At 32.1% G+C, this 16156-nt stretch overlaps 2 protein-coding genes and 1 pseudogene across 2 annotated transcripts; 1 reads left to right on the top strand and 2 right to left on the bottom strand.

The window, feature by feature from the left end:
- On the top strand, nt 1–3225 carry LOC145626456 (protein FAR1-RELATED SEQUENCE 5-like). Its single transcript, XM_081678892.1, has 4 exons — nt 1–623; nt 929–1242; nt 1713–3021; nt 3067–3225. The coding sequence occupies exons 1-4, from the start codon at nt 33–35 to the stop codon at nt 3223–3225; spliced, it is 2373 nt and encodes a 790-aa protein (XP_081535018.1). The 5' UTR covers nt 1–32.
- Nucleotides 3226–4395: 1170 nt separating this feature from the next.
- On the bottom strand, nt 4396–6185 carry LOC145627529 (uncharacterized). The gene is made up of 3 exons (XM_081679912.1): nt 5657–6185; nt 5347–5556; nt 4396–4611 (listed from the first exon to the last, which is right to left on the bottom strand). The coding sequence occupies exons 1-3, from the start codon at nt 5852–5854 to the stop codon at nt 4396–4398; spliced, it is 624 nt and encodes a 207-aa protein (XP_081536038.1). The 5' UTR covers nt 5855–6185.
- A 7485-nt stretch (nt 6186–13670) lies between these two features.
- Nucleotides 13671–15582, bottom strand: LOC145626457 (aspartic proteinase nepenthesin-1 pseudogene; annotated as a pseudogene).
- Between the last annotated feature and the right edge of the window lie 574 nt (nt 15583–16156).

Genomic DNA, 16156 nt, shown 5'->3' on the forward strand with positions numbered 1-16156 from the left:
TTAAGTGTGTTTAAGGAGGTGCATATTCACAAATGATGAGCAACAACGAACAAGTTGAGAGTGAATCAAGTACCATCACAAATGTGCCAACTACTCCTACAATAGTAGTTTCTCCTAAAGTAGCACCTTTGATCACTCCTGGAGGAACAAAAGAATGGCATCCAATATGCCCCAATGAGTTGAAACCAGCTATAGGGATGAAGTTTAATAATCTTGAAGAGGGCCTTGAATTTTATAAAGGCTATGCATTTGCTTCTGGTTTCAATACAAGGAAGTCTACAACTAAAAGACAAAGAAGAAGCAAAGAATTAAAATATCAGTATATCTTGTGCAATAAGGAAGGATACAAAGAAAAAAGAAAGACTACTGTAGAAAAAGATTTAAATAACAAGGAAGGGGAAAACAATGAAGAAAAATCTTCAATCAAAAGGAAGAGACTCGTTACTCGTGTTGGGTGCAAGGCACATATTGTCCTAAAGCATTGTGATGATAACACATTCATAGTGACAAAATTTCATGAGGGACATACTCATGCACTTTATACACCTAGCTGCAATCTATTCCAAAAAGAAGGAAGGAAAATGAACATTTTACACAAAAAAATAATTGTGAATAATTCTAAGGTAACACTTTCAAATTCTCTTATGTTTCATGAATTATATGTATGTTCTAATAAAAGTTGTTAGCTCATTTGACAAATGAGCAAATAATTTTTTGTGCATTTGTCAAATGAGCATTGAATTGTTTCATGAATTCTCTTATGTTTCATGAATTCTCTGTATGTTCTAATAAAAGCTGTTTGCTCATTTGACAAATGGGCAAATAATTTTTTTCTCATTTGACAAATGAGCATTGAATTGTTTGCTCATTTTAAAAATGAGCATTGAATTATTTGCTCATGTGACAAACTGTTTTGTTCTTTAAATAGGTGAATATTGGTCCCGTTACAACTTTTCGAATGATGAAGGAAATTGTTGGAGGATATGAAAACATTGGTGCATCTAAGGAAGATTTCAAAAATTTTCATAGAGATTTAAAAGCATACATTCAAGGAAGCGATGCTCAAATGTTCGTGGATAACTTTACCAACAAAAAGCTAATGTGGAGCGCTTTTTTCTTTGATTTTGAGATGGATGAAGATTATTGTCTTTGTAGAGCATTGTGGGCAGACCCCCTTTGTAAAAAGAGTTATGCTCTATTTGGTGATATGGTATCCTTTGATACCACATACCAAACCAATAGGTAATTCATTTATGTGTTATTACTAGTTTTGCTGAAATTAATGACTTTGTTTTAAATAAAATTAGTTTAATTGCTCATTACTTCTATGTGAAAATTGAATATCCCCATAAGTCTAATATTCTTTGATAAGAGTATGTATATGGGCATTGAATTACATGTTCATTTGACAAATGAGCATTGAATTGTTTGCTCATTTGACAAATGAGCATTGAATTGTTTGCTCATTTGACAAATGAGCATTGAATTGTTTGCTCATTTCACAAATGAGCATTGAGTTATTTGCTCATATGACAAATGAGCATTCAATTATTTGCACATTTGACAAAAGAGCAAAGAATTGTTTGCTTATTTCACAAATAAGCATTGAGTTATTTGCTCATTTGACAAATGAGCAATTGATTATTTGATAATATTTCAAATGAGTATTAAATTATTTGATCATTTAAACTATATTTTGTATGTGTAAACAGGTACAATATGGCGTTTACTCCATTTACAGGCGTTGACCATCATAAGAATTGCATTAATTTTGCTGCTGGTTTCATAGCAAAGGAAGATATCGTGTCATTTGAATGGCTGTTCAGATCATTCCTCAAGGCAATGGGTGGGAATGAACCTAATTGTATGATCACAGATCAGGATCCAGCAATGAAAATTGCTATTAAAAGTGTGTTTAAGAAGACTGAACATCGGTTCTGTATGTGGCACATAATGAAAAAGTTACCAGATAAGGTGGAGAAATCAATCATGCAAGAAGAAACTGGTTTCCTAAAAAAATTATGTGCTTGCGTTTGGCACCTTGAAATTGAACCTGCTGAGTTTGAAGAAAGGTGGAACAAGGTGATGATTGAATACCACTTGGAACAACATGAATGGTTAGGTTATATGTACAAGATAAGAGACAAGTGGATTCCGGCCTATTTCAGAGACGTGTTCCTTGGAGGAATAATGCGTACAACATCAAGATCCGAAAGTGAAAACAACTTTTTCTGCTCCTTTATCAATCCTCATGTGTCACTTGTTGAGTTTTACTTGAGATATGAAGCTGCAATTGATGCCCAGAGACACACTCAAGGTCAGAATGATAATGATTCAAAGCACAAATATCCTGAGTGCAAAACACCACTAGGGATAGAAAAGCATGCCTCACATTTATATACTAACTCTGTGTTTTATGAATTTCAATACGAGGTTGAAATTGCTTGTTTTTCTTGTGGTGTTGATGAATTGAAGAAAGAAAATGAATTGGAAGTTGCAACAGTAAGTGAAGGAAATCGGACTAGAACATTTGATGTTGTGTTTAATCCAACTAACTATGACACCACATGTTCTTGCAAGCTATTTTATAGGCAAGGAATTCCATGTAGACATATGATTTGGGTTTGGAAAGCAAAAAGGTTTGAAACCATTCCCGGGCAGTATATGCTACACAGGTGGACTACTATGGCATTAAAGAAACCTATTTTTGACTTGGGAGGAAACCTGTTGGAGCAATGTGCTAATATAATAGACAAGAAAAAATTGTTAAATGATTTATGGTCAGAGATACACACTTGTGTAAGTTTGGCAGAAGGCAAAGATGAAGATATTCAAGACCTTGTGATAAATCTTCAAGGAATAAGAAAGGATTTGGAAGCAAAGAGGATTGCAAGAAATAATGAAACAACAGCTGGAAGTGCAAAAAACAAAGAGCAAGACATTGAGCTATTGATTGGAGCTAGTGTGCCAACTGAAATAATTGTCAAACCTCCAAAAGTTTCAAAGAATAAAGGGACTGGAGTTCATGTATCAAATGAAGAGAAATCAAAAAAGAAAGCGACTGAGACTGATGTGTCAAATGTTGAAACAAGAGGTAGAAGTGCAAAAAGGCTTAAGGGAGAAAAAGAAAGGGCTGTAGAACAAAACCAAAAAAAGAAGAGATTATGTAGAGGTTGTGGTGAATTGAGTCATCATGATATTAGAAATTGTCCAAAAAAAGTGTAATGGTACTTTTATATACATATAAGATTTTGTTGAATTTTTATATTTAATAATATATTATTAATTTTGTACTAATCATAGTTTAATGCTTTGCAATATTGTTGAATTGTAAATAGAACATATTCAAATGAGTGACTAAATATTTGTTCATTTCTCAAATGAGCAATAATTCCTTGCTCATTAATCAAATGAGCAAATAATTATTTGCTCATTTGGTAAGTGAGCAAATTAGCTATTATATGAACTTGGAACAATTACACTCTTGTTTCATCTCCCAGTCCAAAATCAGCTCTCCTTGGGTCAAATGAGCAAACATATCTTTTCTCAATCATCAAATGAGCAAGTAATTCCTTGCTCACTTAGCAAATAATCAAAAAAGGTAAAAGCTCATTTCTTAAATGAGAAAAAATAGTTGCTCATTTGTGAAATGAGCAAACATTTCTTTATTCATTTATCAAATGAGCAAGAAATTCTTTGAACATTTCTCAAATGAGCAATAATTCCTTGCTCATTAATCAAATGAGCAAATAGTTAACTACTCATTTTGTCAAATGAGCAAATAATTATTTGCTCATTTGGCAAGTGAGCAAATTAGCTATTATATGAACTTGGAACAATTGCACTCTTGTTTCATCTCCCAGTCCAAAATCAGCTCTCCTTGTGTCAAATGAGCAAACATATCTTTTCTTAATCATCAAATGAGCAAGTAATTCCTTGCTCACTTAGCAAATAATCAAAAAAGGTAAAAGCTCATTTCTTAAATGAGCAAAAATAGTTGCTCATTTGTGAAGTGAGCAAACATTTCTTTATTCATTTATCAAATGAGCAAGAAATTCTTTGAACATTTATCAAATGAGCAAGAATTCATTGATCTATCATTTAATGAGCAAACATCTGTTTGCTCATTGTTTGCTCATTTAACAAATGAACGAATATTTCAAATGAACACTGGATGTATATAACAAGGTATATGAAGTAAAAACAAATAAAAAATTGAATTTTAATTCAAATATAATCATCACTATAGTAAACAAGGGTAGGCTTCTATTGAGAAAATCTGTTTATAAATCAGTTTTACATCATTCAAAGACTACTTAAAAGTAGATAAAATCTTAATTTACCCAATTCCCTAAACCAAAAAAGACAAATCATCACTACTAACTATTTAATTCCCTAACATTCAGCTTTCTTCAGTCTTTTGCTCTTTCTTCCTTGAACTTTTTCTTCTTCAGGCTCTTCTTTTTCAGCATTTTCTTCTTTGTCAGCAACAGAAACTTTACTTTGTTTTTTCTTCTTCTGAGCAATTTCTTTAACAGATTGAATAGTGTTCACTTCACTTGTAATTATTCCCAGGGTGTACTTTTCACGAAGTTTAGTCAAGATTATCAGCTGCAAAACAAATAACATAATCAAACCCTATACAATTAAGGAGATTTCAATAACATGAGCAAACATGTAAAAGTAACACCACAAGTTGCAGTTGTAACTTGTAAGGCAATGGCCTACGGTATTGCTAGATTAATGGACCATAGACCTCAAAATTAAAGTAAACATTTGATAGGAATCCTTGCTCATTTATGAAATGAACAAGTAAATCCTTGCTCATTTGTCAAATGAGCAAACATTTCTTTGCTCATTTGATAAATGAGCAAGTAATTTCTTGCTCATTTAGCAAATAATCAAAAAGTTAATTGCTCATTTCTTAAATGAGCAAAGAATTAGTTGCTCATTTGTGAAATGAGCAAACATTTCTTTGTTCATTTATGAAATGAACAAGTAAATCCTTGCTCATTTGTCAAATGAGCAAATAATTTCTTGCTCATTTAGCAAATAATCAAAAAGTTAATTGCTCATTTCTCAAATGAGCAAAGAATTAGTTGCTCATTTGTGAAATGAGCTAACATTTCTTTGTTCATTTATGAAATGAACAAGTAAATCCTTGCTCATTTGTCAAATGAGCAAATAATTTCTTGCTCATTTAGCAAATAATCAAAAAGTTAATTGCTCATTTCTCAAATGAGCAAAGAATTAGTTGCTCATTTGTGAAATGAGCAAACATTTCTTTAAAGTAAGCAAATAGACCAAAACATCTTATTATTAATGAGACTAATCTAAAAAACTTACATTATTTTTCTTCAAACCAGGATCCCACTTTGCACAACCCATGTATGTTTCCATGAGTCTCATCACTGCAACTCCACAATGCAAATGATTTTTATCCGAAGACTTCCATGAACCATTAATCACAGAAATTTCCATCCGCTTGATATCATTTGCCAAAATAGAACTCTGTACATTTCCTTCACATTGAATAAAGTTTGAAAAAGCAGTTCTCTGAAAATTAAAACATCAAATAAGCAAACATAATAAAATCTGATCATTCAAGTAAAAGAAACAAACATAATGTGAATAAAGATTAACTTTTAAGCCATACCAAATGTTTTAAAAGCTGTTTATGATCTCCAGCATCTTCGTTATAATCAAAAAGCTCGATATTACCATTTAGTGTGGTAGTGTTAAAACATACCAAATAGTAATGATCTTCTTCATAAACTGGGAAGAAAAAAAGTTGAATATCCTTGTGTGGTACAAGTGATTTTATGTACAAATTCTCAGCAACCTCAAAAAACATCTTATTCCGATGGGCAACAGAATCTATCTCATAGTGAATAAGACAGTCCTACATGTTAAAGAAAAAAAAATTAATTACAACAAAAAAACAAAATAATTCAATAAAACAAAATAAATGAAAGAATTTGAACTTACGGTAGCACTAAGGTCAAAAAAGAAACGAGCAGGAGAATTTGGATCTCTAAACTGCTCATTATAATTCAGAATGCTACACCAAGCATTAATGATCTCTGTATCAACTTTATATTTATTATAAAGATTCTCAAGATGTACTCTCAAAATTTCAAGACCATTCTCTCCATTAAATACTGGTTCACTGCATAAAAAGAATAAAGAAAGTTAGTATGTCTAAAACAAATGGAAGTTAATGTACAAGATAATAAATTCTATATATAAAAAAAATACTTACAAACGATTTTTATCATCAACAAACATTGCCTTCAAGACACTCATCTGCACTGGTGATAATGGATTGTAAATTATCATAATGCGGGACTTAAAAGGTGATCTAAGAAGCACTGATGGCTGAGGTTTGCGTTTCTTTGGAATAGAACTCTTCTTTTCAGTATCACCTTTTCTCTTATGCACAATTAAAGCTTCTTGAGCATCAGAAATGAGATCTTGAGGATTAGCAATCAGAGCATCACCAACAGCTTGAGAAGCATCAGCAACAGAAGCACCAACTTGTGCACTGACAGAAGCAACTACAGGTTCAGTAGGCGCATTGCTAGGGGGAGAATCAGTTTCTTGAGAAAAGACTCCTAAACTGAATGTAGGAGTTCCAGATTCTTTGGCAAGTGAACGTCCTGAAGCAGATTTGAAACTTGAATCTCCAATTTTTTTGAACACATTTTCAGCAGCCCTATTTGAACATCCAACATCTGGGATACAACTTGCTATCTGAACACTTTCAGAAGCAATCTTAGTAACATCAATGGGTTCCGATTCATTTGGATGAACAACCATTGCATTGATTGAAGATTCAGCATGCTTTTTGTTGCTTGAAATCTCAGAAAACCTATCCCAAGCTTCAATTACTGCTGGATCTTGCCAATACCCTTCATCTTGGCTAAATGAAAGAGTATTATCTTCAGTCAAAGTTTTGGAGCTCATCTTATACTCATCACAAATGCCCATGGCATCTTCCTTCAACTTTTGTATCTTCTCGTTGTTTGGAAAATACTTGATGGCAGTTTCATGTTTTTGACTGAAATGCATGTATGCCAAGACCAGGTTTGTAGATGCTGTTGCAAGCTCCATAAGGCATTTCTGTAAAAAAAAAATAAAAATAAAAAAATACATAAATAAGATAAATATAAATGAGAAGAGTAAATATGAAATGAGCAAAGTGGAAATGAAATGAGCAAAGTGGATATGGAATGAGCAAAGTCATATAAAAATGAGCAAATTGAACTTTATATGAGCATTGAAGTTTTTGCTCATTTGACAAATGAACAAAAAATTAATATTGGTTTCCAGAAAACTCATATAAATACCTTCTTTGGATCTTGTTCACTTTCTTCATTTTTTGTACGAATTGGATCAGATTGTTCCTAAAGACAAACAAACAAAAAAAGAAAGTTAGAACAAGTTTGAAAGCAAATATCTTAACAAATATAAACCAATCTTACTTATAACACATAACCAATTGCATAATTTGCTCATCTGTCAAATGAGCAAAAAATTATTTGCTCATTTCAAATATGAGCAAGTAATTGCTTACTCATTAGACAAATGAGCAAAAATTTAGTTGGTCATTTCCAAAAAGAACATAGAATATTACAGTATATATGGTTACCTTATTGGCAATTACTTGAGTTTCCACTTCAAAAGGAATGAATTTTTCCTAAATAAAAAACAAAAAAGTTAAAAAAAGTAGGATAAAAAGGAAAAGAATAAAACAGAAAATTATAGTTAAACACCATTTTAGGCTGTATCATGCTAAAAGAACCAGCATCAAGCTTTTTAGCACGAATATTTCCAAGCCTCCCTTTAAAGAGTTCCAATTTCTCACGTGTTGACAGCATAGCTGTTGTCCACCCTTTCAAGATTGGAATTTCACGTGCAGCTCGAACTTCCTCAAGTACAAATTGATCAACATATAATAACTACAAACAAGTAAGAAAAGAAAAATTAGTAATTAAAAATAAAAAATAAGTAAGAAATACCACATTAAAAATAAACAAAAATTAAAGTAATACCATAAGAAACAATAAAGACCCAGGAAAAGAACGAGTTGGACGTTCTTCCCATAAAAGCTTGCCCTTCACGAGAGAATCAAGGATATACTTTGACCAATTCAAGTCCTTGATTTTATCAACATCAGAAAGAAATGTAAGAATATCAGAATTAATATTCATGTTTTGTTTCCCTGACAAAAAAATGAGCAAAACAAAAGAGAAATGAGCAGATAGAAATTTAAGTGAGAAAAATAAAATAGAAATGAGCAAACTAAATTGAAAATGAGCAAATTGAAAGTAAAATGAGCATAATAAAAATAAGAAGACTACCATCCATCAGTGTAGACACACAAAGAACTACAAAGTTCCGTTTGAACATAGCACCAGCTGACTTATGCTCCTTCAAAAACTCTTTAAGCTCCCCTATTTTGATAGAGAGTGAGTTGCTTTGGAATTGCTTTTTCCATTGCTGAATGACTTTTTTATTTCTGGAAAAATTATTTTTATCAATCTCTATGCCCCCTATTGGCAACCCAAGAACTTCATGCACATGGTCTTCAGTAATACGGAAAGGATCAGAATCAGGAATATTTAATGAGCACGTCTTAGCATCAAAGTGCTGCACCAACCATAAACCCAACCGCAAAGGCAGTTGGGTCACCTTCAAAAACTCCATCGACCCAAATCCTATATCTCTAACTGCTTTCAACTGATTTTGTGAAACTAAAACTGATTCCATAACTTGAACAATGGATGAGGGTGACATCCGACTATGCAATGTCCCATGAATGTGAGACTTCAAACCTTCCACTTCATTGCCTGACTTCAAACCTTGCAATTCATTGCTGGATTTCATCTCCACTACATTAATCATTTGTTTTTCTTTCTTTAATGTGTCCTTTAAAACCATTTTTCCTTTGTCATTAGAAGATCTTGTCTTGAAACTCATTCCTTTATATTGTGGCTGTGTAGAACGACCAACAACTCCTAATTGTGCGGGCCCTGGTGCATCTTCGTCACCACCAACAACTCCTAACTGTGATGCCCCTGCTGCATCTTGGTCACCACCAACTCTTAACTGTGCTGCCCCTGCTGCATCTTGGTCACCACCAATAACTCTTAATTGTCCTGCCCCTGCTGCATCTTGCTCACCAACATTAACAGCAAAATCTGTCTCAACAGATGTCCTGCTCAACAAAATAGGTATCCTTGATGTCAAATGAGCAAATACTTAGCTACTAATTTAACAAAATGAACAAAAACTTAAATGCTCATTTCTCAAATGAGCAAATAGTTAATTGCTCATTTCTCAAATGAGCAAATAGTTAATTGCTCATTTGTCAAATGAGCAAATACTTAGTGCTAAAATGAACAACAAAACATAAAATGAACAAGTTATCAACTACTTTCAAAGTTGTGAAGAAGTTAGAGAACTTGTTTTTAAACTCAAATTCTTTCTCACTGATATCTACTAATCTACAAGAACTCCCATACAAGTAATACAACTCATCAACTAATCTACAAGAACTCCCATACAAGTAATACAACTCATCAACTAATCTACAACAACAACAAAAATAATAATAACTCAAATAATAAAAATAAAATGAGCAGAAACACATACATTGTATTTTCTTGAGGAACATTTGCAGAATCCATAGCAATTACTTCTAGGTTTCCAAAAAAAACAAAGAAAAGGTAAGATAATTACTCATATGAAGCAAAATTAAAACTAAAATCAACTAATAAATACTCAAATAAAGCTATAATCAAACAAAAATATAAGATAAAACCAGAAAATAAAACATAATTGAGAACTAAAGTAAACAAAAATCAAATTAAAATACACAAAATAATTAAACACCTAAAATCAAGCTAAAATCAACATAATAGCACAAATTATCAGTGATTTCTAGGTTACCAAAAAAACGAAAAAACTGGACAATAACGAAAATAAGCAAATCAACTTGATAACTACTCAAAAAAACGAAAATAAAACTAAAATCAATGAAAAAACAAAGTAAAACATTATCGACACAAATTGATAAACAATGTGAGCTGAAATCAGCGAAAATCAAACAAAAATCAAAACGAAAATCAACAAATGTAAGTGAATGTGACCTAAAATTAATTGAAAAACACGAAAATATAAACAATAAACTCACCTTGACAAAGAATTGATGAAGATTGAAGGAGTAGTGATGAAAAATCAGAGAGAATAGCAGAGAGAAAGAGAGTAGAAAATAGAGAAATTGTGAGGAGAGAGAAAATACCGCGTGAAAGAAGAAGGAGAAGAGGGAAAAAATGCAGGAGTTTTGTTTGACCGGGATTTAATTGTGGCCGTTGGATGTAATTGATCCAACGGTTATAATTAGTTCTCACATATAATAATGTTCTCACATAAGGGATGTGGTCTCATATGATCCCATTTCTATATATATATATATATATATATATATATATATATATATATATATATATATATATATATATATAAAGGAGAGTTTTTCCCCGAGTTTTTAGAGAGCCACGTAGGATTTAATTTTTTCAATGCGCCACGTAGGATAATAAATTTTAGTGGTAGCCAATTAAATACGAGATTTTAAAGATTAAATTAATTAAATATAAAATATTATCTTTTGATATCAGGAATTTTATCTAAATATATAACAAATTTTAGCACATATATATATATATAAATTATTTTAAAAAATTCAAACAAACCGTGCATCGCACGGGCTTCATCTAGTATTTTACTATTGATGAATAAATCACGCCATTCTATTATTTCTTTCACCCAAATTTGTCAAATACTAAGGCCCCGTCACAACTGAACTTACTGAATTATTATTGTGTTTTTGCTAAAATGAAATTATTATTTTTAGTGTACTGAAATTATTTTTAGTGAACTGAAATTATTTTTATCGAACTGAATTTATTTTATTGTGGAGTGAACAAGGCCTTTTTTTTTTTTCTTGAAAGTCAATTTTCATTTCACACTTGTCAGTATATTATTCCAGTTACAAATTTCTTTAAGTTCAATTAGTAAAATTTAAAAAAAAAAAATAAAAAAAAAAAAAAAAAAAAAAAAAAAAAAAGTTATTGTACATTTATAAGCATGTGCTTTAAATTTCTTAAACATATACTATAGTCATAACATAAAATTGTGCGAGTAATGTAGAAACATTACATTAATACTCGTACAAAAATTAAAGTTATATTTAGTTATATTTAGATATACTACATATTGATATCATACTCCTTAAGAGTTGACTTATACAATAAAGATAGAGATATAACAAAATTTGATTATTGTTATTGTTTGTTGATAATAATACTTGTTTAAAAGTTATAATTAGTTATATAAAGTTGTTAATGCCTTAATTGGTTTTTTTTTTTTTTTTGAATAGAAAAAATATTTCATTTCATTAATTAAAAGTCATACGACATCTACAATAGAGATTCGACGTTAACAAATACATAAGATATAGAATCAAATAGAATTTTCCTTCATAAAAACTACGATCGTCGAGTAGATCTTGCACTGTGGAGCATCTCCCGCTTATATCGTTGAAAATTACAGCCTTGTTGGAGAGACAATCTAACGATCCTTTGTAGCCGTGAGGATGATTTCCTTCTGATTCATCTGTTCGTATTCGAAAACTTGATAACTTTTTCACCAATAAAATAATTTCACGACAATCCATTAGATCTGCTACCATGGATTCAAAACTAAAAAATTTCTCCCTCGAAAAGAGGAGATAAACCTTGTCTTTCGAAGGAGGTCGAAAAACCCTTGTCTTTCGAAGGAGATCGGAAACCCTTTTTTTCGAGGGAGAAAAGTTCCTCCCAAGAGAAGGAAATATTATTATAAACCTAAAAAAACAATAAAGAAACAAGGATTGGGGCTTTCCACCGATTAAAATCGATGGAAGCCCCTTCAAAATTCAACAATGGAGGCTAGAGTTTTGGAGAGAGAAAGGAGGAGAGAGAGAGGAGGATTTTTTAACTGGTTATTGTTTGTTAGTAGAATAGTAGTAATACTTGTTTTAAAGTTATAATTAGTTATATGAAGCTGTTAATGCTTTAACATCTATCTAATATTTTTGATGAAGTAGAAATATAAATATGAAAAAGACCTACGTAGTATTAAGTTTGGTAATTGCTTAAATGTGTGTCATCGTCCATACATGCCTTGATAGTTGATTCTAGATTTCTAGCTACCCTATTATCTCTACATTATAACATAACTTTGTATGTTTAATTTAACCAAACAAACATTTATAGAGGGATTAGCTTGTTTTCATGATGACATTATTATTAATGACCCCATTAATTTACGTTTACTCATAAGTTATCCCTCTAAAAGACTAAAACTACTATACCTATTAATGCAAAGACATTAACCTCTCCTCATTTATTTTAGTAACTCTAATACGAGTACTAATCTTTATCATTCGCAATAACCTTATTAATGCTATTCTTGTATATGGCAAAAGGGTCTCATCTGATTGACTGAACTGAGCTGAACCTAAATTGAATATTTTATGTGTGAAGAAATAAAGAAGTTAACTGAAAATAATTTGAAGAGAACAGACTCTTTAATCTATTTGAATATACCATACCATCAACTAATAGTAGAACAATTCGTATATTTCATATAAAGATTTGTCTACTACTCCGTAAACAACAAAAGTGACGATACTAGTTGGTAGACGGGTGGTTTGACTTTGACAATTGACAACCAATATACCTGTTGAGCAGAGCTTAGCAATAACAAGCCAATAAGCATGACATCTTCACATCATTGGATACAGCTTTACGTACGGACTATTTAACAAGGCTGTTTTTTGTCACTAATTTACTATTACTAGGCCCAAATCCATTTCAAAATCATGTCCATTAAGAGCAAGCTAAGTAAACATTGCATTTCTAGTTACTACGTATATTTTTTGGTGTTAAGAGAGCCATAAAAGCGAGTGAAGAGAATTGATTTCAAGAAGATATATAATTGGGAGGGGAACTCTAATCACTTGAGCTATCCCTCACTCTCATTTCTAAATATTAACAAGTCCCTAGTACAATAATTAATTAAACAATGGAAAGGTACATAAATAAATATCTTTTTAGCAATTTGACAAAATATACCGTTATGTTTGATATGATAACAAAACTTTCACAAATATACTGTATATTGATATACCGTATGATACAATGTTACAATTGGTCAAGATTTTAATTACATTGACGATAATATGTTAATTAGGCCATCAAACAGTACAACGATTTTGAACAAACATGTTGGATTTCCTTTCTTTGCTTCGCGTATTACTTCATCCCTATAACGTGGTAAGTTCCTAACATTGACTATCTTGCTTAATTTTTGCAAGTATGTTAGATTCAATTATCCATATTTATGAGACATGAGACGTGCACCCATGATTAATTTAACTTATCAAACCTACTATCGGTCTCAAAAATTAATTGTATATTAACTAGGGACAATCGGGAGGGGACTGGAACCTAACCATTTTTTTTTTTTTTTTTTTTTTTAACAAAAGTCTAACCAAATAAGCTGACGAAAATGACGAATTTTTTTTTTTTTTTTTTTTTTAACAAAAGTCTAACCAAATAAGCTGACGAAAATGACGAATTTAAAGAAAGAAAGTCACCAAGAAATTGGAGGAAAACTATTGACATGTATGATTAAATTAGTATGAAGAGGCCAATATAACTCTAGAACAACTAAACAAGAATACAATTTTATGAAGCAAATTCATTTGATGAATACTACATAAAATGCCCCCCTAAAAAAATTAAAAACAACAATATAATATGTAAAATTATAAGCTAACCCATAATTACAAGAAGTTATAATAATCATGCATGCATTCATTCATGATGAACATAATTCATAATGCATCACATTGAGTAGGAACAAAAGAAAGTGTATCCTTTGCAAGATCATGGACCACCATCATGTTTTGTTGTTGAACATTACCAAGTATAGACATTCCACTTGATTTTCCCATTGCTAAGCATAAAATTCCCATGTCCGAATCTCCAATCATGTAATTCTCGCTAGGTAAATCTAGATCCGCCTCCTTAAAGTGAAAAACGAATTTTGGGACGTCCATACTCTTTGTATCCTTAGGCATTTTGAAGCATAGGTCAAGCCCGGCCGAGCCCGAATCATCCAATGGGAGGTTCATTTGTGAGGTGAAAGCCTTCTTCACTTGATCAAATGCACTTTCCTCTAAGTAGGTGATTGTGGTTCCTGAGTCAATGATCATCCCACCACTCCCATCTTCACCAAGGGTAAAAAGGTCTTTTTTGATTGGCAAGTGAGTTGACCCTACACTAATTCCTTCAAGGTTAAGGTAATAAAATGATGGGTGTGATGGGTTGTGTAGTAGTGGGGTTGTTATAACATTGTTTGATTTAGAGTTACTAGCTGATAATGTAGAGTTGGCATTAGCTAAGGATCCCATTAATAGTGTACTAGTTTTGGACCCATCAATTGAGGTTAAACAATAAGAAAATTTGGGCTCACCTAGTTGTGACACTAAGGATAATGGGCCTCGACCTAGCCCAATTAAGCCGGCACCTTGATTGAACCCGTTTCCCTCATTGTCGGCCCCACACCCGAACCCAATGTTTGGGACCGACACTTTGTCGGACCCTCCGAATGTAAACGTCTCGGTGGCTAGGACCCCTTGGGTTGAGGAGTAGTCCCCATATGTGTACATATATTGGCACCCATCTTGGCAAGTTGATGAGGGGAGGGCTTGACAAAGGTCATTAGAACAAGACATTTTAGAAAAAGTGGATGATTGAGATGGGTCAAAAATGGGTGTGGATTGATCAAAACACTCTTCACAAGGCTTACATTGAGTCCAAACCAAATCACTACCCGTATCCATTATAGCATAGAATTGGTTAGGTGGGGTTCCTATTGCAACATTCATTAAAAATTCACCATTACCCGGATGGACTTTGGACTCAACATCATAAGTACCCGTATTTGAAGCCAAGACCATTGCATTCATCCTTTGTACCCTAAACTTAGTCCGGTTGATGCCTCGTTGGATCCGCTCGAATTTGGTATAATTTGACCCATGATCGACGTGTTTTAGGGTAACCCGAAAGCCCAATTGGGTCGGTTTCACTTGATCAAGGGCCCTTCTAGAGGTAGAATGTACCGGTTTAGCACAAAAGTATAACAAGGCTAATGAAAATAGTGTAAAATTTAGCAAAGAATGCATGGAATATAGGTTCATATTGTTGTGTATAGAGAATTCACTACTATCTAGGACAAATATAATGTACAAATTACTATGGTTTACTTGAAAAGAGAGGAGGTGTTTAAATAAAGTGGAGAGCTAGGAAATGGTCTAGTGTTTTATAAAATGTAGGAGAAAGAATTTAAGGAAGTACCAAAACCTACTTAAGAATGAGAAAGGAAAATTAGGCAAACAATTAAATCTTTATTCGCCTAATTAATTAAGTTGAATAGTAGAAGGTGGGATTTTTACAACTTGATGGATGTATTGCTGGTTTGGTGGTTAGGAAAAATGAGAATAAAGACTAAGATTGTGCAACTATATATGCACTAAATCATCTCAAGTTTCTACTTGAGTGCCATTTGTAATTATGGCTTCTACATCTAGAACAACTTTTCTAATTTTCCTTTTTTAATCTTGTAATTCACACTATTCTTTTGTAAATTGTAATTATAATGATTCTGTTAAACATCAATTAAAATTTTGAATTGTGGCATCTTAGCTTTTACTCGACAATTCTTAATCAGTTTCAATGTACATATATATGATTCGTTGAAATTTGATTAATTAATTCTCCATATTATTATACTATGAAAGTGAATGTCTCACCAATCACTAATGTAAATTATATGGTACACCCGAGTACACCTAAAAGTAAGGTGACAAGTACATGACATACACCGCCCGAGTATATGAACTTGATGTAGAATGTTACTAGGGTTGAGCATTAAGAATTCTGTAGTAAAGCAGACTCGAACATGGACCTACATCCATCAATATTATTACAAGGTAAATAGATGCAATCAATCATGGTTGCTTTGCAGCAAGGCAACAGCCTAT

The sequence above is a fragment of the Chenopodium album genome, chromosome 4, assembly GCF_948465745.1.
Source record: "Chenopodium album chromosome 4, dcCheAlbu1.1, whole genome shotgun sequence".
NCBI lineage: Eukaryota > Viridiplantae > Streptophyta > Magnoliopsida > Caryophyllales > Amaranthaceae > Chenopodium > Chenopodium album.